The sequence below is a fragment of the Rhinoraja longicauda genome, chromosome 14 (assembly GCF_053455715.1).
Source record: "Rhinoraja longicauda isolate Sanriku21f chromosome 14, sRhiLon1.1, whole genome shotgun sequence".
Taxonomy (NCBI): domain Eukaryota; kingdom Metazoa; phylum Chordata; class Chondrichthyes; order Rajiformes; family Arhynchobatidae; genus Rhinoraja; species Rhinoraja longicauda.
The window spans coordinates 39,300,480-39,326,816 of record NC_135966.1 but is presented as its reverse complement, the minus strand read 5'-3'; the positions used below and the strand labels follow the sequence as shown (position 1 = coordinate 39,326,816).

The window sequence follows — 26,337 nt, the reverse complement described above, 5'->3', positions numbered from 1 at the left end:
TACAGAAACAGAGAAAAGAGGCAGAACAGAAGAAACAAGACCTCGTTCCATCTACCCATCATTTTCTGTCGTTCAGATCCCTTTTAATGCTTTCCCCTCGCAGCTTAAGCCATCTAGGTTTTGACTGCTATCTTGGGAAAAATAATGTGGCTATTCACCTTATGTATGCCCCTCATGACAGCGCAATCCATCCAGGGACAGCCCTCTCCACCATCGAAAGCATCTTCATGGAAGGCTGCCTCAAGAAAGTGACATTATAACTGTCTCTCTCCATACTAATGTTTATGACAATAAACTGGACTTGACGGTACCTCTGTGAGGACACCCCTCAACTTCCTACTCCAGGGACAACAGGCTCAGCTTATCCTGTCTCTCTCTACAACTAAAACCCTCCTCCCATCCTGGTAATAATTAGACCATTCTGTCAGTTCATTCAAATGTAATGGTGCATTGACTTTTAACAGGAAATTGAAACTGAATATACACGATTCTTTACTATAATCTTTCATCTCCTCCGGTGGATGTTAAAGTGTTACTCATGTCAAAGTGTTGCACAGAGGGGTTAGCATGTCACCAACACTTCCTGCTCACACTGACACTGTGGGTCCCAGTGCACACATCAGCACTGAACGATCCCTCCCCTCCTCTCAGTGACCCTTATCACCAAGTCCTGCGGCTGATTGAAGTGATTCCAGTTGCTGCAGATTGGACTGATGAGAGTTGAGGCACAAGAAATCCAATCAGCAACAACAGGTACTCATGCCCTGCTCTTCCCCTGAATAATAACTGTGAAAATGTTAACGACTTCTTCTCTATCTCTTGATGCAGCTTTATATAAAGAAAGTTATACACTTTATCGCGCAAGCACAGATGGCAGCGAACTCCACCTCCTTTGTTACAGTATTGTAACAGATTACAACATTGCTGCCTGGTCTTGGAGATCATATCTTCATCCACATTCTACCGAAGAAATAGCAATGGCAGTAAAGTTTCAGTCCGTCACTATCACCAGGAGTCGCATTGCGAATCGACTGGAGCCCTCAGTGACAGAATTTAATGGCAAGAATTTGACGATGAGGATTTCCCCTGTGGTGTTCGAGGATGCAGGAGTTTACACCTGCACACTGGAAACAAGTGTTTTTGTAACTTTGACACTAATCACAGTTAAAGGTAGGAGACAGAATGTTTTGTAACACCAGATTTCCAACACCAGCAGCATTTTGCTATTGGGTAAACCACTGCTTGTGTTATTAATTATAAAATATTTAAAATCTAAATGTTTTTCTTGTTCCCAGTGACAGCCGAGCCATCTGATGCAGTGACTGAGGGAGGCGATGTTACCCTGACCTGCTCTGTGTCCTACGTCAATGAACGATTGAGACTGGTTTGGATGAATGGAGATGGCAAAACTGTTGAAGAAAAGACACTGATTGGAGAAGATAAATCACTGAGTCTGGTTATTCAGAAAGCTGAGAGAGGCAGCGGGAACTGGAGATGTGGTTTGTTCCAACAAGAAAGACTCCAGCTTTTAATCCCTTACAATCTGGAATTCAGTCGTAAGTGAAGCAAATATTTTCTTTTTATATTTATGTTCATGTTAAGGCAATTTGACAATCATTGTCCTTTTCCCCAGCAGCGACTCTTTCAATCCTGTTTAGTAGACTCTACAGGGCAGAAATTTAGTTACCATCGAGCCTGGGTTGATGCAGGCATGATAGCTTCAGTATTTATTCAAATGTAGTCAATCATATTTGAGCCAGAGTCTTACACCATGGAACAGGCCCTTTGGTTCAATTCATCCATGCCGACAGATACCCCATCTAAGCTAGTCCCATTTGCCTGCATTTGGCCCATGTCCCTCCAAACCTTTCCGATCCATGTACTTGTCCAAGTGTCTTTGATATGCTGCTATTGTACCTGCCTCATCTACATCCTATGGCAGTTTGTTCCATATATCCACCCAACACTTGAGTGCCAAAGTTGTCTGTCAAGTTCCTATTAAATATTAACCCTCTCACCTATGGCCTAATTCTTGATTTCCATACCCTGAGTAAAATCCTCTGTGGATTCACCCTATCTATTCCACCTCATGACTTAATACACCTCACAGCTTCCTGCACTCCAAGGAATAAAATCCTAGCCTGCCCAACTTTTCCCAATAGCTCAGGCCCTTGTGTCCTGGCAATACCCTTGTAAATTTTCTCTGCACTCTTGCAGTATTTGCGACCAACATTGAGAAACCTTGTTCAATGTTCACTTGTTCAAAACCCATTGTGGAAACTATATAATTTAAACTAAATTTCATGTTTTGTTTTAAATGTGCTGCGTGTGGCGAAGATGTCTCAGAGCACCAGCAAACCAAGATCGATCTATCAATTCAATGTTCTCCCCTTGTCTGTGTGCATGACCAAATCACAGGACTCCTTGTCAGCGTATGTTTCCGACATCCCAAAGCTCAGCTGGTTGTTAAGATGATTGTCTGCTGTAAATTACAATTGGTGTACGTGGCTGCTGGGAGTACTGATGACATGATTAATGGGCATGCGAGGTAGAATAAGTTACAGGGGAACAAATGGGTGGATGGATTTGCTATAACAGTTGGCATATACCTCAGGGGCTGAATGGCCTCATTTCTGCTGTGTGGAATATGGGCTATTCCTTAACCCTACCAAAATAAGAACGCACACGATTGGTTACTTCTGACATTGCATTCCTTCCATCACTCTAATGAAGCATGGAGTACATGCCTTGGTCATAATCAGAGTCTCATAAAAAGGCATTCAGTTGATTTCAACAGTCAATTCCTGAATATTAACCTCTCTCTTCAGATACCATTTGTTTCATCAGCTGTTATTCCTTGCTACCTCTGCTGACTATCTGCATTTACAAATTTGTGATGTATAGGAAAAAACTGCAAATGCTGGTTTAAATCGAAGGTAGACACAAAATGCTGGAGTAACTCAGCGGGTCAGGCAGCATCTCTGGAGAGAAGGAATGAGTGACATTTCAGGTCGAGACCCTTCTTCAGTCTGATGTCAGGGGAGGGGGCGGGACAAAGATGGGATGTAGTCGGAGACAGGAAGACTAGTTGGAGAATTGGGAAGGGGGAGGAGATAGAGAGGGGAAGCAGGGACTACCTGAAGTTAGAGAAGTCAATGTTCATATCGCTGGGGTGTAAACTGCCCAAGCGAAATATGAGGTGCTGTTCCTCCAATTTGCACTGGGTCTCACTCTGACAATAAAAGAGGCCCAGGACAGGACAGAAAGGTTAGATTGGGAATGGGAGGGGGAGTTGAAGTGCTGAGCCACCAAGAGATCAGGTTAGTTGAGATGGACTGAGCTGAGGTGTTGAGAGAAACGTTCGCCGAGTCTGCGCTTGGTCTTGCCGATGAAGAGAAGTTGGCATCTGGAACAGCGGATACAATAGATGAGGTTGGATGGAGTCCGGGGGGGGGGGAGGTAAAGGGACAGGTGTTGCATCTCCTGTGGTTACAGGGGAAAGTACCTGGGGAGGGAGTCGTTTGGGTGGGAAGGGACGAGTGGACCAGGGAGTTACAGAGGGAATGGTCTCTGCAGAAAGTAGAAAGGGGAGGAGATGGGACGATGTGGCCAGTAGTGGGATCCCGTTGGAGGTGGCAAAAATGTTGGAGGATAATTTGTTGTATGTGACGGCCGATGGGGTGGAAGGTGAGGATTCTATCCTTGTTACGAATTAGGGTGAGGGGGAGCAAGAGTGGAGCTGCAGGATATTGAGGAGACCCTAGTGAGAGCCTCATCTATAATGGCAGAGGGGAAACCCCGTTTCCTAAAGAATGAGGACATCTCCGATGCCCCAGTATGGAACACCTCATTCTGGGCACAGATGGAGGAATTGGGAGTAGAGGATAGTGTTTTTACAGGAAACAGGGTGGGAAGAAGCGTGGTCAAGATAGCTATGGGAATCTTCTCTAACTTCAGGTTGTCCCTGCTTCCCCTCTCTATCCCCTCCCCCTTCCCAGTTCTCCCACTAGTCTTCCTGTCTCCGACTACATCCAATCTTTGTCCCGCCCCTTCCCCTGACATCCGTCTGAATAAGGGTCTCGACCCGAAACGTCACCCATTCCTTCTCTCCCGACATGCTGTCTGACCCGCTGAGTTTCTCCAGCATTTTGTGCCTACCTTACAAATTTATCAGCTATGTGCATTGCTACACAGATTAATAATCATGGGAAAAATGCCTACGTCCACTTTATTATACCCACTGGCCTTAATAATTTTCACATTCCCTTTGGCATCTTCTTTCCTGGAAACGTTTCTTAACTCAAAGTCTGTGTAGTCTGAGCAAACATGACATACTATTGATTATAAATATGTTAGTCAGGTATTCATCTGCGATTTATTAAATATCATTGTACTAACCCCAGACCCCTAACTACCATGGAGTTATTACGAGGATTTAGGTAATCACATGACCTCTCGTGGTGAGAGTTTATCAGTAAGAGCAAGTGGCACAACTGGTAGAATTGCTGTTGTACTGGGCGAAAGACCTAGATTTGATTCTAACCTTGGGTGGCTGTTTGTGTAGTGTTTGCATGTTTTCCCTGTGACCACATGGGATTCCTCTGGGTGCTCCTGTTTCCTCCCACATCCCAAAGACGTCCAGGGTTGTAGGTTAACTGACCTCTGTAAAATGACCCCTGATGTCAGTAGGGAGTAGATGAGAAAGTAGGATAACATAGAAGTAGTGTGAATGGGTGATCAATGGTCAGTGTAGACTAGCAAGGCCTGTTTCCATGCTGTATCTGTAAACTAAACTATACTAAAAGATTCCAATTACTGATATTGCTTGCCTGCAATCCTTTTGCTCCACAACCCAAATAATTTTTGCGAGTTGGAAATTCAATTTTGTGTATGTATTTCCTGCAGTATTGTATGCAAACTAACCTTGCACATTACTATCATGCTATTTGTGGACTCATTTAGTCAAATTGAGCATTTGCATACATCAGCTAAATGGAGCCATTCTCATTAACTTTCTGATCTAGAATTAATTTAAAATAGCAGCAGGACACTGAAGGAATCTCAGGAAAATAACGTTTCCAGCTGCATACATTGCAAGTGCAACTCTCCGCTCTTCAGGCTCAGAACTCTTGAATTAAAAGAAAAATATGTCACACAGCATTTGTGCAGAAAGAAACATTTCACATCGATGACCCTCCGTTAAAATGGGGAGGGCCATAGTTTTTAAATGGATTGGTCGCAGGATTAGAGGCGAGAAATTGAAGTGGTTTTTGCACACAGACAGTACAAACATACAGTGCAGAAGTTGGCCACTCAACACATTGAGTAATCTCTGCCCTCAGCAAAACCACAATTTTTGACATGGTTCATTTTCACATTTCTCTCTAACCAAGTTAACTTTTTACCTTATTAAATTTTAAGAATCTATGTACCTCGGGTTTAAAAATTGCAAAGGCCCTGCTATCATTCTGCTTTGTGTAAGTAACTTTCAACTTTCTGAAATAATTTCATGTTATGTCAGCCTGAACTAGGTGCCCGTTATTTTTCAATTATACTTCCCAGTTCTTGATTTTCCCACAATGGAAAACATCATTATTTGTTCCAGACACAGGAACCACTCTTTCAACAACTGCATTGGTGGTGCTTCCTGCAACCAATTTGTAAATCTGTTCAACTTTCCCACTAACTTCCATCCTGTCTTTAAATACACTTGGACCATTTTCAGTACCTTTCTCCCCTTTCGTGATCTCTCTACCTCCATCTCAGGAGACAAACAACCCACTGACTCCCACAGCTACCTAGACATCTTTTCCCATCTGGTCACTTGGAAGGACCATCCCTTTCTCATAGTTTTTCTCTCCACTACATTTGTTCTCGGGATGATGCCTCACGCTGTTCACAAGTTCACTCTCACAAGTTCTCAGTGAAACAGTGATTATTTCACCTGAAGCCAAACAATGAGCAACATTTCCTTGTTGTACAGCAGAAAGTTTTACAGCTGAATCAGACTCTTTTGCAGATGATCCATCTGCACCCATCTGCCAGATGGAATCACCGTATTGATTTGAGGAATGGAATCCCTGTGTGATTTGCTTCGGTGTCCCTACCTGAATTGATAATTGCAACACCTCAGTCTTCTTGAATGTTGGATACAAATCTGACACAGCAACATTATCCATTTGGTCATTGACAGATCTTAAAAAAATATATATTAATTACAAACTATGTAAAGATGAAATCTATGCTTACTCTTCTATCAGATAACTACACCTATATTATTATTATTGGAAGTTTGGGTCTTCTGCTCGTCATTATCTTGGGAGTAGTGCTGTGTTTGAAAAAGTGCAAGAATAAAGGTAAGATGCATTCCAAAAATATTAATGAAGCACGATTCCAAAAAGAAACCATATCTTACACTCATTTATGTTCTATTATGTCAAATATCTTCTGCAGAGAATTGTTTGATGTGGCATATCTTAAGTGATTGCATCTCCTAAGGGTGCTTGCAAGAATGTTATCAAACTAAATTTGACAAAAATAGATAGAAACATAGAAAATAGGTGCAGGAGTAGTCCATTCGGCCCTTCAAGCCAGCAACGTCATTCAATATGATCATGGCTGATCATCCAAAATCAGTACCCCCGTTCCTGCTTTTTCCCCATATCCCTTGATTCCGTTAGCCCTAAGAGCTAAATCTAACTCTAATCTCTCTTGAAAGATTTGACGATTTGGATAATTACGAAAACTTATTCAAATGTTCAGATTTAAGAGCATGGACAGGAAGTAAGGCAGAGAGACTTGGAAATAGAATTCCATAAAAAAAGATCTCAGAAGTTGAAGGTTAATTTCCCAATGATCCAATTAGATAACTCCAGAGATCTCAAAGGTCTGGAAGACATTATAGAGATAAAATGCTTTGAAAAAAAAGATCATTTAAAAAAATAAGTTATTGGCAGAATAGGTATTTTAAAGGTTCCAAGTTTTAATGTATGCTTGTTAATTACTCGTTATTTCTTAAATCAGGGAACATATTTGAATATTAAGGGTAGAATTATACAATATAAGTTTGTTTTAGGTCAGTTTCATTATCTTCACATTCAATGGTGCTTTATTTGTACCTTAATGTTATGTCTATTTGTTTTGTGATTCATTTGTGCTTTATTTGGCAGAATGCAACTGCACAGTGAAATTTTATTTGCATATATTACACATGCTGGAGCCACCATTTTTGGCAGCATTATTCAAAGTCCAAACTCCGGTCAACCTAAGTGCTCGATGTTAGAGCAGATCCCGCAAACCGAGGTCCCTCTCCTCTCCTGGCCATCTTTGTGCCCCGAATGTGCCCAGCCTACCTTGAAGGCACTGGAGACATTACCTGGTTTACCCTCCTTCCTCCACACGTCTGACATCTCCAGCTCCCACCTGTTTAGACCGACCGGTGAGCCTTCTGGTGTGTTCCAGGTCCACCGACTGACAGGCCTTCGGGCGGGTTCCCGGTCCCACTGACCAACGAGTCTTTGGATGGGCACCAATGAGTCTTTGAGTCGGTCCCCGGTTCCGCCGCCCAAAAGTGCCTTCAGGCGCGTTCCCGGTCCCGCTGATCGATGAGCCTTCGAGTGAGTTCTTGATCCCGCCGACCGATGAGCCATCGGATGTGTCCCCGGTCTTGTGCTCCAACGAGCCTTCAGGCCCGTCCCGGTCCCACCGACCAAAGAGCCTTCGGGCGCAAACAATGAACGTTTGGGTGGGTTCCCAGTCCTGCGGACCGCTGAGCCTTCGGGAGAGTACAAGGTCCTGTGGTCCGACGAGCCTTCTGGCAGGCCCCAGCGAGCCATTGGGTGGGTTCTCTGTCCCGCCGACCAACGACCCATTGGGTGGGTTCCTGGTCTCGTCGATCGACGTAACTTTGGGTGGGGTAATGGTGCGTCTGACCGACAAGCCTTCGGGCAGGTTCGCGGTCCTGCCGACCGACGAGCCTTCGGGTGGGTTCTCAGTCCCACAGCCTTCGGGCAGGTTCCCGGTCCCGCCGACCCTTCAGGTGGGTTCTTGGTCCTGTCGCCCAAAGAGCCTTTGGGTGGGTTGACAGTCCCGCCGACCGATGATCCTTCAGGTGGGTTCTCGGTCTTGCCGACCGACGAGCCTTCCAGCAGGTTCCCATTCCCACTGACCGACCAACCATGAGGCAGGGTCCCGGATCCCGCCGACCGACGAGCCATCGGGCAGGGCCTTCGGGTGGTTTCCTCGCCTTGTCGGCCGACGAACGTTTGGAGTGTATCGGTCCCATTAACTGACAAGCCTTCGGCAGGGTTTCTGGTCGCATCGGCCGACGAGCCTTCAAGCCGGTTCCCAATGCTGTGGTCCGACGAGCCTTCTGATGGGCTCCATCAGCCCTTCGGATGGGTTCGAAGTCCCACCGACCGACGAGCCTTCAAGCCGGTTCCCAGTCCTGTGGTCCAACTAGCCTTCTGGCGAGCCCCAATGAGCCTTTGCATGGGTTCCACCGATGGACGAGCCATTGGGCAGCTTCCCGGTCTCACCAACCGACAAGCTTTCGGGCGGGTTCCTGGTGCTGTGGACCGACAAGCTTTCTGGTGGGCCCCAACAACTATTTAGATGGGTTCCCATTCTCGCCAACCGGCAAGTCTGCAGGCGGTGTATCGGTCCCGCTGAACGATGACCTTCGGGCGGGTTCCCAGTCCCGCCAACCATGAGCCGTCAGGCGGGCTTCCGATCCTATGGTTCAACGAGCCATCGGGCAGGTTCCCAGTCTCGCTGACCGACAAGCCTTAGGGTGGGTTCCCAGTCTCACTGACCAACAAGCCTTAGTGTGGGTTCCCAGTCTCGCTGACCGACAAGCCTTAGTGTGGGTTCCCAGTCTCGCTGACCAACAAGCCTTAGGGCGGGTTCCCAGTCTCGCTGACCAACAAGCCTTCAGGTGGGTTCCCAGTCTCGCTGACCAACAAGCCTTCAGGTGGGTTCCCAGTCTCGCTGACCAACAAGCCTTAGGGTGGGTTCCCAGTCTCGCTGACCGACAAGCCTTCAGGTGGGTTCCCAGTCTCGCTGACCAACAAGCCTTCAGGTGGGTTCCCAGTCTCGCTGACCAACAAGCCTTACTTAGGGTGGGTTCCCAGTCCCGCTGACCGACAAGCCTTAGGGTGGGTTCCCAGTCTCGCTGATCCAACAAGCCTTCAGGCGGGTTCCTGGTCCTGTGGTCCAACGAGCCTTTTTTTTAATATTCAAAAATATTTATTCAAATATTAAAATAATATATACAATACAATAAAACCAAAACAGAACCCACCACCATAATACAAGACAAACAATAAACCTATTATACAGCAATCTTACACTCCTTGTCAAGGATGCATTCAACCCCGTGCCGCGGTGCCCAGCAGTTCTGGAAATCCCCCAGGGCGCCCATGGACAGCGCGTAGTCCTTCTCTAACACCACCCGGGCACGGACGTAACCCCGGAAAAGGGGCAGACAGCTGGCTCAGGCACAGCCCTCTTCCGCCTGGCGCCGTGACTCACGGATGGCCAGCTTGGCCAGGCCCAGGAGCAACCCAACCAGGGCCGTTTTTACAGCATTATGGGCCCCCGGGCAAAGCAGTGTACCAGGGCCCCTACCGTTACTCTCCCCCACCCCCCTTTCCCTACCAGCCCCCCCTGGTCGTGCCGGCGAAAAGCACTTACCGGAAAGCACTTAGCGATGGACTTAGGGTGCTACATTGTTGCGAAAAGCACTTACAGATCGCTGTGAGAAGCACTTGGGGATGGAAAAGCAAAGCACTTAGGGAGCTAATTGTTGCGAAACAGATCGCTGTGAGAAGCAGTTAGGGACCGAAAATGTTGCGAAAAAAGCACTGATTGAACCTACATTTTTAAAGTAGTATTTATTTATTGCAAGTCACATAACATACACAGATCAGCATGGGGCCCCTATGCTCCTGGGGCCCCGGGCAAGTGCCCATCAGGCCCATGCGTTAAGACGGCCCTGAACCCAACCAGGACATCTTCGGCTCTACCCTCTCCCTGACGCACAGGGTGCCCATAGATGAGGATGGTGGGTGGGAAATGCACGCCAGAAGGCAAGGAGCAGTCCCTTTAGATATTGGAACAGGGGCTGCAACCTCACACACTCCATTTTCACAAAGTGCACAGACTCTTCCAGCCCGCAAAAGTGGCAGGGTCTGGTGAGTCTGTGAACCTCGTGTGAAACAGGTTGCAGGGGACTCTTCGGTGCAATATCCCAGGTCCCCGACGTAGAGGGGCAGAATCCCTGCATGGAGGGACCCCCACCAGGGGGCCCCCTCGCGACCCGAAGGCAACACCGACTGCCACTTTCTTTTTTTAGAAATACTTCGTTTAGTGGTTCATCTGAAGATAGACGGAAAACAATGTTGACAAAACTATAAGCTAAACATAACAAACTTGATAGAGGGGATTTTACAAAATAAATTTACTTCTTGCTGTACACGAATTTCTTTTGTGAAATTCCCAGCTGCATGCTCTAAGTGCACAATTTGATATTATAAACATTTTGAAGTTCCTTTCAAAGCAACAGAATTTAAGAAGATATATTTGGTGATTATCTGTTATTGTATTGCATGTTCAACAGATAAAATAGTGCGCATTCGGTTGCCAAGGATTATGGGGAGAAGGCACGGGAATAGGGTTAAGAGCGAGAGAGAGAGATAGATCAGCCATGATTGAATGGCGGAGGAGACTTGATGGGCCGAATGGCCTAATTCTGCTCCTATCAGTTAAGAACTTATGAACTTATTTTCCTCAGTCCCTGAAAAGCTGTTTGGCCTGAGCAGTTTAATCTCTTATTGATTGTTGCTATAAAATCAGACATTCTGCAATGCTAAGCTCGTTACATTTGTTCAGGTGTAGGAAAATAACTGCTGGTACGAATCTAAGGTATTTATTCACAAAATGCTGGAGTAACTCAGCAGGTCAGGCAGCATCTCAGGAGAAAAGGAATGGGTGACGTTTCAACTGAGCACTTCAACTCCCCCTCCCACTCCCAGTCTGACCTTTGTGTCATGGGCCTCCTCCAGTGCCATAGTGAGGCCCACCGGAAATTGGAGGAACAGCACCTCATATTTCACTTGGGCAGCTTGAAGCCCAGCGGTTTGAACATTGATTTCTCCAACTTTAGTTAGTTCCTCTGTCCCTCTCTTCCCTTCCCCCTTCCCAGTTCTCCCTCTATCTTCCTGTCTCCATCTATATCCTTTCTTTGTCCCACCCCCCTGACATCAGTCTGAAGAAGGGTCTCGACCCGAAAAGTCACCCATTCCTTCTCTCCTGAGATGCTGCCCGACCTGCTGAGTTACTCCAGCAATTTGTGAATAAATACCTTCACATTGTTCCGAAGAGTCAGTGTTGAACATTAATATGAGGCGATGAACATAGGAGCTACAATTCTTCTGGAGACAGCTAGAGCAATCAGTTTCTATTTGGTGAGGTTACAACCGTAAATGAGATGGTCAGTAGACACAAAATGTTGGAGTAACTCAGCGGGACAGGCAGCATCTCTAGAGAGGAGGAATGGGTGATGTTTCAAGTCGAGACCCTTCTTCAGACAAATGAGATGGTCAATTGGCTTGTAATTTGATGCTGTTGATGGGCAGTAAATCTTACCCATTTCACTACTAGAGTATAATGTTAGCAAACTGGGAGATTATCCATTTGGGAAGGAAGAAAGAAAGAACAAATTATTATTTAAATGAAGTGATACAAAGGGATCTCGGTTTACTTGAGCATGAAATATAAAGGGTTGGCATTCTGACACAGCAGGTAATTAGGTAATTAGAAAGCTGCAAAAAAAGGACTTTTATTGCATGAGCATGGAGAATAAAAGCAGGGAGGTTCTGTGCATTGGTGAAACCGTACTTAGAGTACTAGCTATAGTTTAGGTCTCATTATGTATGGAAGGATATGTAGAGGAGGTTCTCAGGATTGACTCCAATGATGAAGGGGTTGATTCTGAGGAGATGTGATAAGTTGGTTGTTTCCCCTCGTGAGGTATCCAGAACTGGAGAGTGGTTTGGTGCAGGATTGTTTAGGAAGAAACAGTTCTTCATTTAAGACAAAATTGAGATTACATTTCTTCTCTCAAAAGGCTTTGATGTTTTGTAATTATCTACCCCAGAGCAACATGGTGAAATCAATTAATATATACATGGTGGTGATAGACACTCATTTGAACTACAATCCAGTCAAAGGGTATGGAGAGACAGTGGGTAAGTGGTGTTGAAGTCTAGATTGTTCAGCCATGGTGAAACTGAATGGCAGAGTAAGCTCAAGTGGCCAAAAGTCTTATCTTTGCTCCTGTTTCTTCCATTCTTAAATTTGGGAGTTGTGATTATGGGCAACCATTTGAATATGAGATTATTAAAACAATAATGCACCTTCTTTAGTACTACATGAATGGACCAAACCAGATTATGTGAACATTATCAAGAAATGGGCCTGACCTCAAAATGTTTGAAAACAAAACGACTTCAAATCTGTGTCAAGTTTCATCGGAAATATTAATTACCTTTTATTCCAATGCATTTCAGACAAAGTAAGATCGAAGCGGACCATTTTAGAGTTTGTTTAGTTGAATACAAGAAATTCATCAGGATCAATTCATTCATTTTAATGGGTGTCCTCTACATGAACAGGTTTGGGAAATCAAAGGCAGAAACCTCAGCAAACAGAGGAAAATACAGAAAAAGCATTACATCTTTATTCAAATGCTATGGAAATCCAGAAAATGCAAGGTATCATGGAAACAATTAAAATGTAACTGAGATTTTACCAGTGCCGTGTTCTATTGATTTAGGCAGTTCTTCAGCCATTTTGCAATTTTGAGTTTTTAAACTTCATCACACAAGTTGCCACTTATTCTGTTTCACCCAAAACCCCACAGGACTTGAGTACATTTTATAATCCTTCACAGACCCACTTCTGTCTAGTTTTTCTGTACCACAATTCCATTTTTTTCTTATGTTCATGGAAACATGAATCATAAAACACTCTGTCGAATAAAAGTACCAAGTGGCAAAGGCATAGTGGACTGCATAATATTTTTACGTTATTCTTTTGACTGTTCTTCAACAATGTCACAAAGTTCCTAAATATTAGCTCATAGTAAGACTTCTGTTCATGAGACTGCTTCTAGTTACCATATAAAACCAATGGAGACTAATTTATTCTGAGCAGCAGAATTGATCAGCAACATTTTAAATTAAGTTCATACTAATTTAAATTGAGTTCATACTGATGTGATGTGGATTCCAATAATTGTCCAAGTGCCATATTCCAATCTTTTTCTTAGGGAACATTGGGGAACCACGACATGCATCAATAGCTTGCTTGAGGTAAAATGTCACTGATTATCTAAAAAAGGGTCCTGACCTGAAACGTCACCTATCCATGTTCTCCAGAGATGCTTCTCCAGAGATCCTTCTCCCGTCTCCAACGGACCCCCTCCACTTTTACCCCCCAGTATGGCCTACTACCCCCACTAGAACTTTTTATTTCAAACTGCCGGCGTGACATCGGCCGCCTCAAATTTTCCACCCCCCTGACTAACTCTAACCTCTCCCCTCCTGAACGTGCAGCCCTCAACTCACTCCGCAACAACCCGGACTTAATAATTAAACCCGCTGACAAGGGAGGGGCTGTGGTAGTCTGGCGTGCTGACCTCTACCGCACCGAGGCCAGACGACAACTATCAGACACCTCTTCCTACCTATCCCTGGACCATGACCCCACCGATGAACACCAGACCTTCATCAGCAGCACCATCACTGACCTCACCAACTCCGGCGAACTACCCCTCAGTGCCTCCAATCTCATAGTTCCCCAGCCCCGCACGGCCCGATTCTACCTCCTACCCAAAATCCACAAACACAATTGTCCCGGCAGACCCATTGTCTCTGCCTGCTCATGCCCCACCGAACTTATCTCTACCTACCTCGACTCCATCCTATCCCCCCTGGTCAAATCCCTCCCCACCTACGTCCAAGACACCTCACACGCTCTCCATCTCCTGGATAACTTCCGGTTCCCAGGCCCCCACTCCCTCATTTTCACCATGGATGTCCAGTCACTCTACACTTCCATCCCCCACAAGGATGGTCTCGAAGCCCTCCGTTTCTTCCTCGACCGTAGAACCAGCCAATCCCCATCGACCAACACTCTCCTCCGCCTAGCAGAGCTGGTTCTTACCCTCAACAACTTCTCCTTTGACTCCTCCCACTTCCTCCAAACCAGAGGCGTAGCTATGGGCACTCGCATGGGCCCTAGCTACGCCTGCCTCTTTGTCGGGTACGTCGAACAATCCCTGTTCCAGACGTACACTGGCCCCATCCCAGAACTCTACCTCCGCTACATCGACGACTGCATTGGTGCTACCTCTTGCACCCATGCAGAACTCACTGACTTTATACACTTCACCTCCAATTTCCATCCTGCCCTTAAATATACCTGGACTATCTCTGACATCTCCCTCCCGTTTCTGGACCTCACCATCTCCATCACAGGAGAAAAATTAGTGACGGACATTTATTACAAGCCCACCGACTCGCACAGCTATCTGGACTACACTTCTTCCCACCCGGTCCCCTGCAAAAAGTCTATCCCCTACTCCCAATTCCTCCGTCTACGCCGCATCTGTGCCCGGGATGAGGTGTTTCAGACTAGGGCTTCCGAGATGTCCTCGTTTTTCAGAAAACGGGGCTTCCCCTCCTCCATTATAGATGAGGCTCTCACTAGGGTCTCTTCTACATCCCGCAGCTCCGCTCTTGCTCCCCATCCCCCCACTCGCAACAAGGACAGGATCCCCCTCGTTCTCACCTTCCACCCCACCAGCCAGCGGATCCAACATATCATCCACCAACATTTCCGTCACCTACAACAGGACCCCACCACTGGCCATATCTTCCCATCCCCTCCCCTCTCTGCATTCCGCAGAGACCGTTCCCTCCGCAACTCCCTGGTCCACTCGTCCCTTCCTACCCAAACCACCCTAACCCCGGGCACTTTCCCTTGCAACCGCACGAGATGCAACACCTGTCCCTTTACCTCCCCCCTCAACTCCATCAAAGGACCCAAACATTCTTTCCAGGTGAGACAGAGGTTCACCTGCACCTCCTCCAACCTCATCTATTGCATCTGCTGCTCTAGATGTCAACTCATCTATATCGGCGAAACCAAGCGCAGGCTCGGCGATCGCTTCGCTGAACACCTGCGCTCGGTCCGCATTAACGCCACTGATCTCCCGGTGGCCCAGCACTTCAACTCCCCCTCCCATTCCCAGTCTGACCTCTCTGTCATGGGCCTCCTCCAGTGCCATAGTGAGGCCCGCCGGAAATTGGAGGAGCAGCACCTCATATTTCGCCTGGGCAGTTTGCGGCCCGGTGGTATGAACGTTGACTTCTCCAACTTCAGATAGCTCCTCTGTCCCTCCCTTCCCCTCCTCCTTCCCAGATCTCCCTCTATCTTCCTGTCTCCACCTATATCCTTCCTTTGTCCCACCCCCGACATCAGTCTGAAGAAGGGTCTCGACCCGAAACGTCACCCATTCCTTCTCTCCCGAGATGCTGCCTGACCTGCTGAGTTACTCCAGCATTTAGTGAATAAATCGATTTGTACCAGCATCTGCAGTTATTTTCTTATTCTCCAGAGATGCTGCCTGATTTGCTGAGTTACTCCAGCACTTTGTGTCTCACTGATGGTATGCTGTGTTTCAGAATGAAACATGAGAATAATAGCACCATACTGAGTAGATAATACTTTACTTAGAGCAGCTACATATTTCTTGTAAAATCATCCTAATATTAATTGCCTCTAACATATGTCACAACTACTCATCACAAGTGAAACTTAAGATTCAGTCCACAATGAGCTTGGCTTTAGATAGGATTGTTTTCTCTGACGGACTCAGCACATGTTCCCAATTATTCTCATAGCTCTCTGTAACAATTAAGCATTTTTTGTTGAAATATCTGAAGTAGCTTTCAAGTTTTAATCTGAAAAAAAATCCCCTTTTCAGGAAATGAGGCACCAGTACCTGAGACCAGTAATACTGCTGAATATATGTCTGTCGATAGAAAGGCAAAGCAGGAAGGTAAGGAGAAATATTACTTTCTACATCTCTCAGTAAACATGTTGTTAACAAAGGCACTTCCAGATATCATGGAGCTAAAGTTTCTCAAACAGTTTAGCTTGGAAGCCCTAATGGTTTGTTAATGATGAATCTTTAGTAACGTATGATTTTGTAATGGTGGACAACCACATGGAAAGCCCCCAGTTTTGTTCTTTTCCACAAGTACAAACACTATCTCTATTATACTTGATAAAAAACAATGCATCGTTTAAAAAAAAATCTCTATTGCACTCTTACCACTCAATGTTCACTTTTCATATTCCAATCTTTGTATCCTTTCTTGGAAACTATGAGCCCCTGGGTTTGGTATCATTCCCGTGTTCGTATTTACTCCATATCCTTTTCTAAAACAATGAGTGAATATGGTCAAACTAACATTTGGAAAGTATTCAGTTTTGCTAAACAATATATTCAATGCCTTTACTGTTACGATTCTTATTTTTCAATCAATTCCATATTTTCCGTACCGAATGGTAATATCTCACACATCACCAATTCCTTCCCTTCCCCGGGCACTTACCCTGCAACTGAGTGATACCTATCCTTACATTTCCATCCTCAACACCATCCAGAGATCCAAACAGCCCTTCTAGGTGAGGCAGAGATTTACATACACCTTCTCTAACCTTGCCTATTGCATCAGGAGCTCTCCTTTTGAGACCAAGCGCAGACTAGGTGACTGTTTTGCCAAGCATCTGCACACTGTCCCCCATGGCCATCTGGAGTTCCAGGTTAATTCCTCTCCCCATTCCCACATTGGCCTGTCTGGTCTCGGCCTCCTCCACAGGCAGGCTAAAGCCAAACTTAAACAAGAGGAGCAGCACCTCATATTCTACCTGGGAGTTCTACAACCCAATGGCATGAATACTTGCATTCATTTATATTATTTAAATAAATTTGAAACAAGGCGTCCATTCTGCTATTATGAGGCAGAACCAATTTGATAAGTAACAGAATCGTTTTGAAAATAGAAACCTGGGTTCAAGACTCAGGACTTGATTGTGTTCTCTAGTTTGAAAAATCTTTGGGAGAACAGAACTTAGAAAAATGTCATCTTTCAGTTGTGTCCTGTTTTGGTACAGATTAATCCTATTGTTTGAAAACCAGCAGGGAATTGGATGTAAAATGGATTTCCTAAACTATTAACAACACTACAAACGAACAAGTTATTTCATTTCTACCCTTGGACCTTTAAATAATGTGTAAGAAGGAATGCTGGTTTAAACCGAAGATAGACACAAAAAGCTGGAGTAACTCAGCAGGAAAGGCAGCATCTCTGGAGAGAAGGAATGGGTGACGTTTCAGGTCGAGACCCTTCTACAGAATAGTTAGGGATAAAGGAAACGAGAGATATAGATGGTGATGTAGAGAGATAAAGAACAATGAATGAAACATATGCAAAAAGGGACGATGATAAAGGAAACAGGCCATTGTCGGCTGTTTGTAGGGTGAAAATTAGAAGCTAGTGTGACATGGGTGAGGGAGGGATAGAGAGTGAGGGAATGCCAGGGATACTTGAAGTGAGAGAAACCAATATTCATACCATAGGCTGCCCAAGCGAAACATAAGATGCTGTTTTGCCTGTTTTGCCAATTTGCATTTAGCCTTACTCTGATAGTGGACGAGACCTAGGACAGAAAAGTCTGTGTAGGAATGGGAAGGAGAATGAAGTGTCCAGCAACCCGGGAGATCAGGTAGGTTCAGGTGGACTGAGCGAAGGTGTTCCGCGAAACAATCGCCCAGTCTGCGTTTGGTCTCGCCGATGTATAAGAGTCCACGTCTTGAACAATGGATACAGTAGGTGAGGTTGGCGGAGGTGCAAGTGAACCTCTGTCTACCCTGAAAGGACTGTCAGGGTCCCTGGACAGTCGAGGGAGGAGGTATTGCGACAGGTGTTGCATCTTCCGCAGTTGTAGGGGAAGGTACCTGGGGAGGGGGTGATTTGGGTGGGAAGGGATGAGTTAATCAGGGAGTGCGGAGGAAACGGTCTCAGCGGAAGGCGGAAAGGTGTGGAGATGGGAAAATCTGCATAGTGGTGGGATCCCGTTGGAGTTGGCGGAAATTTCAGAGGATTATGTGTTGTATGCGACGGCTGATGGGGTGGAAGGTCAGGATAGGGGGAGTCTGTTGCAAATAGGGGGAGGGGGAGCAAGGGCGGACTTGCGGGGCACCGAGGAGACACGAATGGGGGCCTCATCTATGATGGGAATGAGGACATCTTGGATGTCCTGGTATGAACACCTCATCTTGGGCGCAGACGCATCGCAGATGGAAAAATTGGGAGTAGGGGATATAGTCTTTGGCAGAAGCAGGGTGGGAAGAAGTATAGTCAAGATAGTTGTGGGAGTCAGTGGGTTTGTAATAGACTTCACTCATTAGTCAATTTCCTGTGATGGAGACTGTGAGATCAATAGACAATAGGTGCAGGAGTAGGCCATTCGGCCCTTTGAGCCAGCACCACCATTCAATGTGATCATGGCTGATCATTCTCAATCAGTACCCCGTTCCTGCCTTCTCCCCATACCCCCTGACTCCGCTATCCTTAAGAGCTCTATCTAGCTCTCTCTTGAATGCATTCAGAGAATTGGCCTCCACTGCCTTCTGAGGCAGAGAATTCCACAGATTTACAACAAAAGGGGAGGGAAGTGTCGGTGCTGATCCAAGTAAATTTGAGTGCAGGTTAAAAATTGGTGGTGAAGTTGAAGTCCATGTGTTCTGCATGGTTGAGGAGGTAGCACTGATGCAGTCATCAATGTAACGGAAATAAAGTTTGGGGATAGGGCCTGTGTACGCCTGGAACAGGGATTGTTCAACGTACCCTACAAAGAGACAGGCATATCTGGGGCCCATGTGGTGCCCACGGCTACGCCTTGGGCTTGGAAAAAGTGGGAGGAGTCAAAGGAGAAGTTGTTGAGGGCGTGGGCCAGCTCCACTTCGCGGAGTAGTGTTGCTAGAGGGAAATTGGATGATTCTGCAGTCGAGGAAGAAACGGATGACTTTAAAGCTTTCCTGGTGGGGAGTGGAGGTGTAGAATGACTGAACATCCATAGTAAAGATAAGGAAGTGGGGGCTTGGAAAGCGGAAGTCATTAAAGAGACAAAGGGCATGTGAGGTACCTTGGATATAGGTCGGGAGAGATTGGACCAGGGAGGATAGGATGGAGTCAAGGTACGTGGAAATCTTTTCCATGGGACAGGAGCAGGCAGAAACAATGGATCTGCCAGGGCAGTTGTGTTTGTGGATTTTGGGGAGAAGGTAAAACCAGGCTGTGCATGGCTGGGAAACAATAAGGTTGGAGGCTGTGGAAGGCAGACAGCCAGAAGTGTTGAAATCAGAAATGGTGGTGAGATTAAGGTTTGGTGCTCGTCTGTGGGATCATGGTCCAAGGATAAGTAGAAGGAGGTGTCTGAGAGTTGTTGCCTGGCCTCAGCCTGGTAGAGGACAGCGCATCAAACTACCACGGCACCTCCCTTTGTTGGCGGGTTTGATTATAATGTCAGAGTTGCTGCAGAGTGAGTGGCGGGCTGTTCATTCAGAGGGGGTGAGGTTAGAGTAGGTAAGGGGAGTGGAAAAGTCGATGTCACGCCGGCAGTTAGAAATAAAGAGTTCTAGAGAGGGTAGAAGGCCATTCTGGGGAGTTCAAGAGGAGGGGGGCCAGTGGAGACGGGAGAAGGGGTCATCACTGGGTGGTGAGGACTCCTTCCCATAGAAAAAGGCACAAAGGCGGAGGCGACGGAAGAAAATCTCTACATCATGGCGGACACGGAACTCGTTGAGGTGGGGCCGAGGGGAACGAAGGTGAGGCCTCTGTTGAGGACAGACCATTCCTTATCAGAAAGAGGGAGATCAGGGGTGATGGTGAAGACACAAGGGTGGGGTTAGGGTCAGAGGAGGGCCAGGGAGTGGACAAAGCCCGAGGCGGGTTCTGGTGGGAGAATGGTGGTTGTTCAGAGAGGAGGGGGCGTGAGAACTATTGAATGGGTGGGGTGTGGTCAGGGTAACCTGGTTAGAGTGGGAAGGGGAAGACCCATCACTACTGAGGTTCCCTGTTGGAGGGAGGGAGCAGTAGGACCCAACAGAGTCAGACCACGTGGTGTGGGAGTCTGCATCGTGGAGACTATGGATCTGGTGCTGAGCCTGGAACTCTGGTGAGACGACGGCTTCAGCCTGCTGGTGGGCGGTGGAGAGGTGAAGGTCAGTGGAGTCGCTGGTGGAGGCCCCTGGGGGCTGGAGTAGAGATACGGTTCGGCGGCAGCAACATTGGTGGCCCCAGGGAGACAGTGAAGTTCGGCGACAGTGGCCCCAGGGAGGTGGTGAGTTGACAGCCGTGGTAGTTTCGGTGGACCGGGCCAGGGTACGGCCGGGAAGGCGGTGAGGGTCAGCGAGGCGGTGGATGTTGGTGCTGGAATAATGTCCCATTAATGGAATAATGTCCTTACATGTTTGGTTATCTAACTACAATGCTTCCATTTTTAAGCCCCCTATATGCATGATGTAAATTTTACATTATTTATCTCTGCAGGCAATAAGGAAAATATTCATTATGAATCAATTTCCTTTGAGAACAATGAATCAGGTACTAAAAGGCCACATTTTTCAATTTTCCTTTTCATTTTTTATCTTTCCTAAAGTGAAGATTGTTAGTACTGGATAAGAAAACTCATTGTCTTTTAACATCTTAGGGGCTGGAATAAAGCTCCTCGATATTTTCCCAATCCGGAAACTTAAAACTCAATCAGTTGCAGATGCTTCTCTGAGTTAGAAGGACATTGCTTTGTCTCGCTGAGGATTTTCAAAGATAGAAATTTGTGCTAATATAATAATGGGTACACCATTGCTCAAAGCTTCTGCTGGTCTTCAGGTAAAATATTAAGTTAAGGCACTATTTGCATACTGAAGTGATCGTAAAACTGCCATGATAGTTCATTAGAGTAGAGGACTTTAGTTTAGTGATGCAGCACGGAAACAGGCCCTTCAGCCTACTGAGTCTGTGTCGACCAGCAATCTCCGCACATTAACGCTATCCTATAAACACTAGGGACAATTTACAATTATACTAAGCCTATTAACCTACAAACCTGTAGTATAAGAAAATAACTGCAGATGCTGGTACAAATCGATTTATTCACAAAATGCTGGAGTAACTCAGCAGGTCAGGCAGCATCTCGGGAGAGAAGGAATGGGTGACGTTTCACCCATTCCTTCTCTCCCGAGATGCTGCCTGACCTGCTGAGTTACTCCAGCATTTTGTGAATAAACCTACAAACCTGTACCTCTTTGGAAACAGGAGATAACCTACAAACTCTGTATAGGCAAGCACCCGTAGTCACGATCGAATCCATGTCTCTGGCCCTGTAAAGTAGCAACTCTACTACTGTGCCACCGTGCTGGTCACCCTGTTACCCTGCTGACATATTTAAACTTTAACCTGAAAAGCGGATTATCTGGACATTATCACATTTTTGTTTGTTGAATTTATTTTTGCCCACTATATTTCCATGAGTGACTAAAATCTAAAGAGTGGCACAAAGGAGTAGTGTTAGAGCTACTGCCTTACAGCGCCAGAGACTGGGGTTTGATCCTAACTACGGGTGCTGTCTGTGCAGTTTGTACTTTCACGCTGTGACTGCATGGGTTTACTCTGTGTGCTCTGGTTTCGTCCCACATTTGAAAGACGTGCATATTTGTAAGTTAATTGGTTTCTGTAAATTACATAGAAGTAGTGTGAGGGTGATCGATGGTCAGCGTGGTCTCGGGGGCTGAAGGGTCTGTTTTCACACTGCATCACAAATGAATCATCCCATATGTACATACACCAAAATCTGGACAGCATTCTGTCATGGGCTGATAAGTGACAAGTAACCTTTGCGCCAATTACATGTCAGGCATTAGCTGTCCAACAAAGAAAATCTGATTGATTGCCCTGTATATTCAATGTCATTATTATTGCTAAGTCCTCCATCATCAACATCCGGGACATTCTCATTGACCAGAAGATTAACCAACCTTTAGCTTCACCAGAAAATTTGTCACTTCAAGAGCTCCTGGCTAGATCATTGGGGAGTAATACGGGCTCCTATCAATCATGGAGGAGTCCAATTTATTTGGTTCACTGTGTAAACACCATGCTTGGTTTAGATCTGACTCTCGGAGATGGCAACTAGTTCATAGTCAATCCAAAATCTTGTTGATCCATTTTCGGTATACAACACGTGCAATAAAATAAGGATATTTATTTTCAATTTGTATCTATTAAATTCTAGCCATCAATATTATCTTTAATTGTGATGTTTGTAATTATCACAGGGACCACACATGACATGCGGTGCAGTGGCAACTCTTCAGGTGTAAGTACATTAATTCCTATTGGTAAAATTTCATGTGCTAAATTTTGCTAGCTGCTAGAGATTTATATAGTTATCTTACATAATATTAATCTTTCATAATTTTTTTTTCTTTCAGAATAAGGCTGCTTCAAATGAAGATAATTTAGTTATCTACGCACAAATAGCACAAACAACACATGAATAATCCATTGTGAATAGACAGAAAGATTTCAGAATTGTATATTTTGGGGAATTCTAAGCTGTTTGGAACTGCTCTGTAGCAATTTTCATGGGAACCTGCACTGTTGTTATAATTTGAAAGGAGTCTTTTCTTGCCTCAGCATTTTTTGGCAATATGTGAAGATGCTATATAAAAAGAGCAACTGCTTTGTGCAAAATACATTGGATATTATAAATACATTGCAATATTTGATAAGTTAACATGAGCGCAAAAACAAATTTGTCAGTGTTAAGTCAGAAGTATATTTTGGGACACCCTATATGTTTTGTTATACCCGAGTGCAAATAATGCAACATCATACAGTATGTAGATTACTCTCCTGGCCTATCTTAGAAATGGTTCTCGTGGGTGAGGTGACATTATATTATTTCCAAGGTAAGATGAGGAAAAAGTACAGCTGCCCAAGAATTATCAATCATCCTCACACCTCAGTGTTGACTCTATCTGAAAAGCCTCTGGAATTTACAATTCCCCTTAGGTAGCAATTCCACAGAGAAAATGGTAGAATTACATAGGTAACAACATTCAGTGAGAGTGCCAACTCCTTGAACCAAAATGATGTTCATACATCTGCACTGTTTAAATATAATTAACTAATTTCCATGTCTTTTTTTTTACAATCATAAAACTTAAATACGAGGAGTAATTAAATTTTATGACTTTTAAAATAGTATCGCTCCAAAAAGTATGAGAACCATATGATTTTTTTCAGGCTAATTTGGGGTGTTGCTTTTTCTTTTTGTTTGAAGCTGTTACTCAATATGTTACAATGTCTTACGAAATTTGTAAAATGGAGAATGAGTCAAAAGGCAAATTTATAAGAAGGATTGAAAGGCTTGGCTACAGCAGAAATGTTATAGAATAACAAGGGATCTGAAGTGGGAAATTAGGATGGATCAAACTTTAGATCGATGGTTCATGTGAATGCAATATTTCTTATCAATGTTAGAGATTTCTTTGCTCCTTCTGATAAAAAAAATTGTTCAAAAATTCCAGCTTTTTCCCATAAGTGTGCCTGCAATAAATATATTACTGATGTGAACAATACAGTGTATATGTTTATCTAAAGTTGTTTAATAAAACTACCTGTTCTTTTGTTTACAACAAAATGTAAATGAATAAACTTGTTTTGTGTTTATTGTGTCTTCATATCTGCATAATCTGCAATGGCTATGGTAAGAAAGCCAGGCTGGCAAAAAAATCAATACTACTGAAAATGACAAACCAGACAAAAATATTTTGATATCCAGTTGACAATGTGATGACATTGACAGTGAATCTGAAAAGCTCACAATAAATCAAGCCTTCAACTTTCTGCCCATGAGTTGGAAAGAGAAACCATGAAAAATTGAATATAGCTAAGACAAACTTTGTAATTATAATCATAGTCACACAGCTCAGAAACTAGCCTTTTGGCCCAACGTGTCCAGGCTGACCGAGATCTTTGCTAATCCCACCTGCCCACATTTCGTCCATATCCTTCTAAATCTTTCTTATCCATGTACCTGTACAAATGTCTTTTAAATGTCGTTATGGTACCTGCCTCAATTACCTCCTCTGGCAACTCGATCCATACACCCACCGCCCTTATAAGTGTAAACAATACTGAATGGCAAGTCCATACTGGTTAAAAAAGAGCATATGGTTGTTATGACAAGGCATGGAAGCCCTTAAATATTTATGCCAGAAGGATAGGATTGACTTTAAAGGAAGCATGGCTAAAGTTGTGCCTCAATAGGGCGGCGCGGTGCTGTAGCTTATCTCACAGCGCCAGAATTTTGGGTCCGATCCTGACTTTGGGTACTGTCTGTGCGGAGTTTACATGTTCCCCCTGTGATCGCGTGGGTGTCCTCCAGGTGCTCCAGTTTCCTCCCATGTTGCAAAGATATGCGAGTTTTTAGGTTAATTGCCCATTATAAAGTGTCCCGAGTGTGTAGGGATTGGATGAGAAATTGGAAACCTAGAACTAGTTTGAATAGCTAATCCATGGTCGGGGTGGACTTGCGGGCTGAAGGGCCTGTTTCCATGTTGTACTAAACTAAAGTGTTCAAGAAAGTATGCAAGGTAAAGCCTTGGAACTGCAGATCAACCTTACAGCAGTAGTGGGTAAATTGGTGGAGGGGATTTTGAGAGATAGGTTCTTCATGTAAAGGCAAGGACTAATCAGGGATAGACAGCATGGCTTTGTGCATGAACAAAATGTTTCTCAGCAAGGATGGTACAGGATATGGAGGATTTGGGCAACAAGGAAAATAGATAGGCTAGGTCATTTTTTCTCTGACATATGGGAGGCTGAGGTGTGACATTGCAGAGGTACATAACATCACAAGGGGCAAAGATATGGAGGATTTAGGCGACAAGAAAAAATAGATAGGCTGGGTTATTTTTTATCCCTAGCATATAAGAGGCTGAGGTGTGACCTGACAGAGGTACATAACATCACGAGGCATAGATAAGGTGAATAGCTACAGTCTTTTCCACAGGGTAGGAGAGTTTAAAACTAGAGAGTGTGGATTTAAGATGAGAAAGCGACCTAAGGCGTAACATTTTCACATAGATGGTGTGTTTATATGGAACAGGTTTGAAGAAATATGTGTTACTTAATAGGAAATGGGACTAACTAAATTAAGTAGGTTGGTCAGCATGGACCAGTTGGGCCATAGGGCCTGCCTCCAAACAGTATCACACTCCAGCCATTGTTGAATTATTGTGATAATGCTCAAAATGAGGCTATACATACAGGCGCTTTTTTTGTAGTATAAATTAGGCTTGTTACAGATACAAATATTAAAAAAAGACAGTGCTGGAGTAGCTCAGCGGGTCAGGCAACATCTCAGGAGAGCATGGATAGGTGATGGTTCAGGTCAGGACCCTTCTTCAGACTGATTGTAAGGGAGTAGGGGAAGAAAACTGGAAGAGAGGAGAGGCTGGGAAAAACCTAGCAAGTAATAAGCCGACACAGATGAGCAGGGTTTTTATAAGCGAACAGTTGGTTAAAGGCTAGAGATGTAAAGACAGGTGTGAGACAAAATAATTGAAGAGATGCGAATTGTGAAGCTAGAGGAATGAATATAAGTGGAAAGGGTGGGGAGGAGTAGGTGTAAGTCCAGGTACACAGAAAAAGGGGGGGGGGGGAATTGGAGAATTAGGCAGTATCCAAACACAGGGAAAACAATGACATCTCAGAACAAACGTTTATACAATGTTTAAGTGAGTAAAGTATGAAATGCACAAATGCATTAAATAAAAACAAATTTATGATTTTAAATGTTACACCGCTGTTGATCTCATTTGTGCACAATGGAAAAACTATCTAATGTGAACATTTTGTCCAAGATTTAGGAGATGATGTTAACAAATTATATTAAAATACACAGAAACATGCAAAATTGATTCAATCTGTCCAATCCAATATATTTACATAATAGCATTGTTTGTTGCATCTTGCATGAATAAAATGTGACCCCATAGTGCTGCCTTAATTCTCGTGATAAATCCATTCCTTGTGTATAGAGGAAAGTGTGATAAAAATGTGTTATGAGTGAATGAGTGGCATTTTATTTTATTATTCCAGACTATGTTGATGTCATTGCAAAGCCAGTAGT

At 44.7% G+C, this 26,337-nt stretch overlaps 1 protein-coding gene across 3 annotated transcripts in view; it reads left to right on the top strand.

Moving 5' to 3' along the window:
• LOC144599921 (uncharacterized) overlaps positions 1 to 23,775 on the top strand; it is a 49,291-nt gene extending 25,516 nt beyond the window's left edge. For 2 of the 3 annotated variants that reach the window (XM_078411185.1, XM_078411184.1), the window contains 8 exons: positions 829 to 1,170; positions 1,296 to 1,556; positions 6,261 to 6,356; positions 12,675 to 12,773; positions 16,052 to 16,126; positions 20,688 to 20,741; positions 22,472 to 22,512; positions 22,628 to 23,775. In XM_078411185.1, the coding sequence (XP_078267311.1) occupies positions 829 to 1,170; positions 1,296 to 1,556; positions 6,261 to 6,356; positions 12,675 to 12,773; positions 16,052 to 16,126; positions 20,688 to 20,741; positions 22,472 to 22,512; positions 22,628 to 22,696 (1,037 nt within the window). In that variant the 3' untranslated portion in view covers positions 22,697 to 23,775. The remainder of the gene's footprint in view (positions 1 to 828; positions 1,171 to 1,295; positions 1,557 to 6,260; positions 6,357 to 12,674; positions 12,774 to 16,051; positions 16,127 to 20,687; positions 20,742 to 22,471; positions 22,513 to 22,627) is intronic. The other variant, XM_078411186.1, reaches the window with a different exon arrangement.
• Positions 23,776 to 26,337: the final 2,562 nt, after the last annotated feature.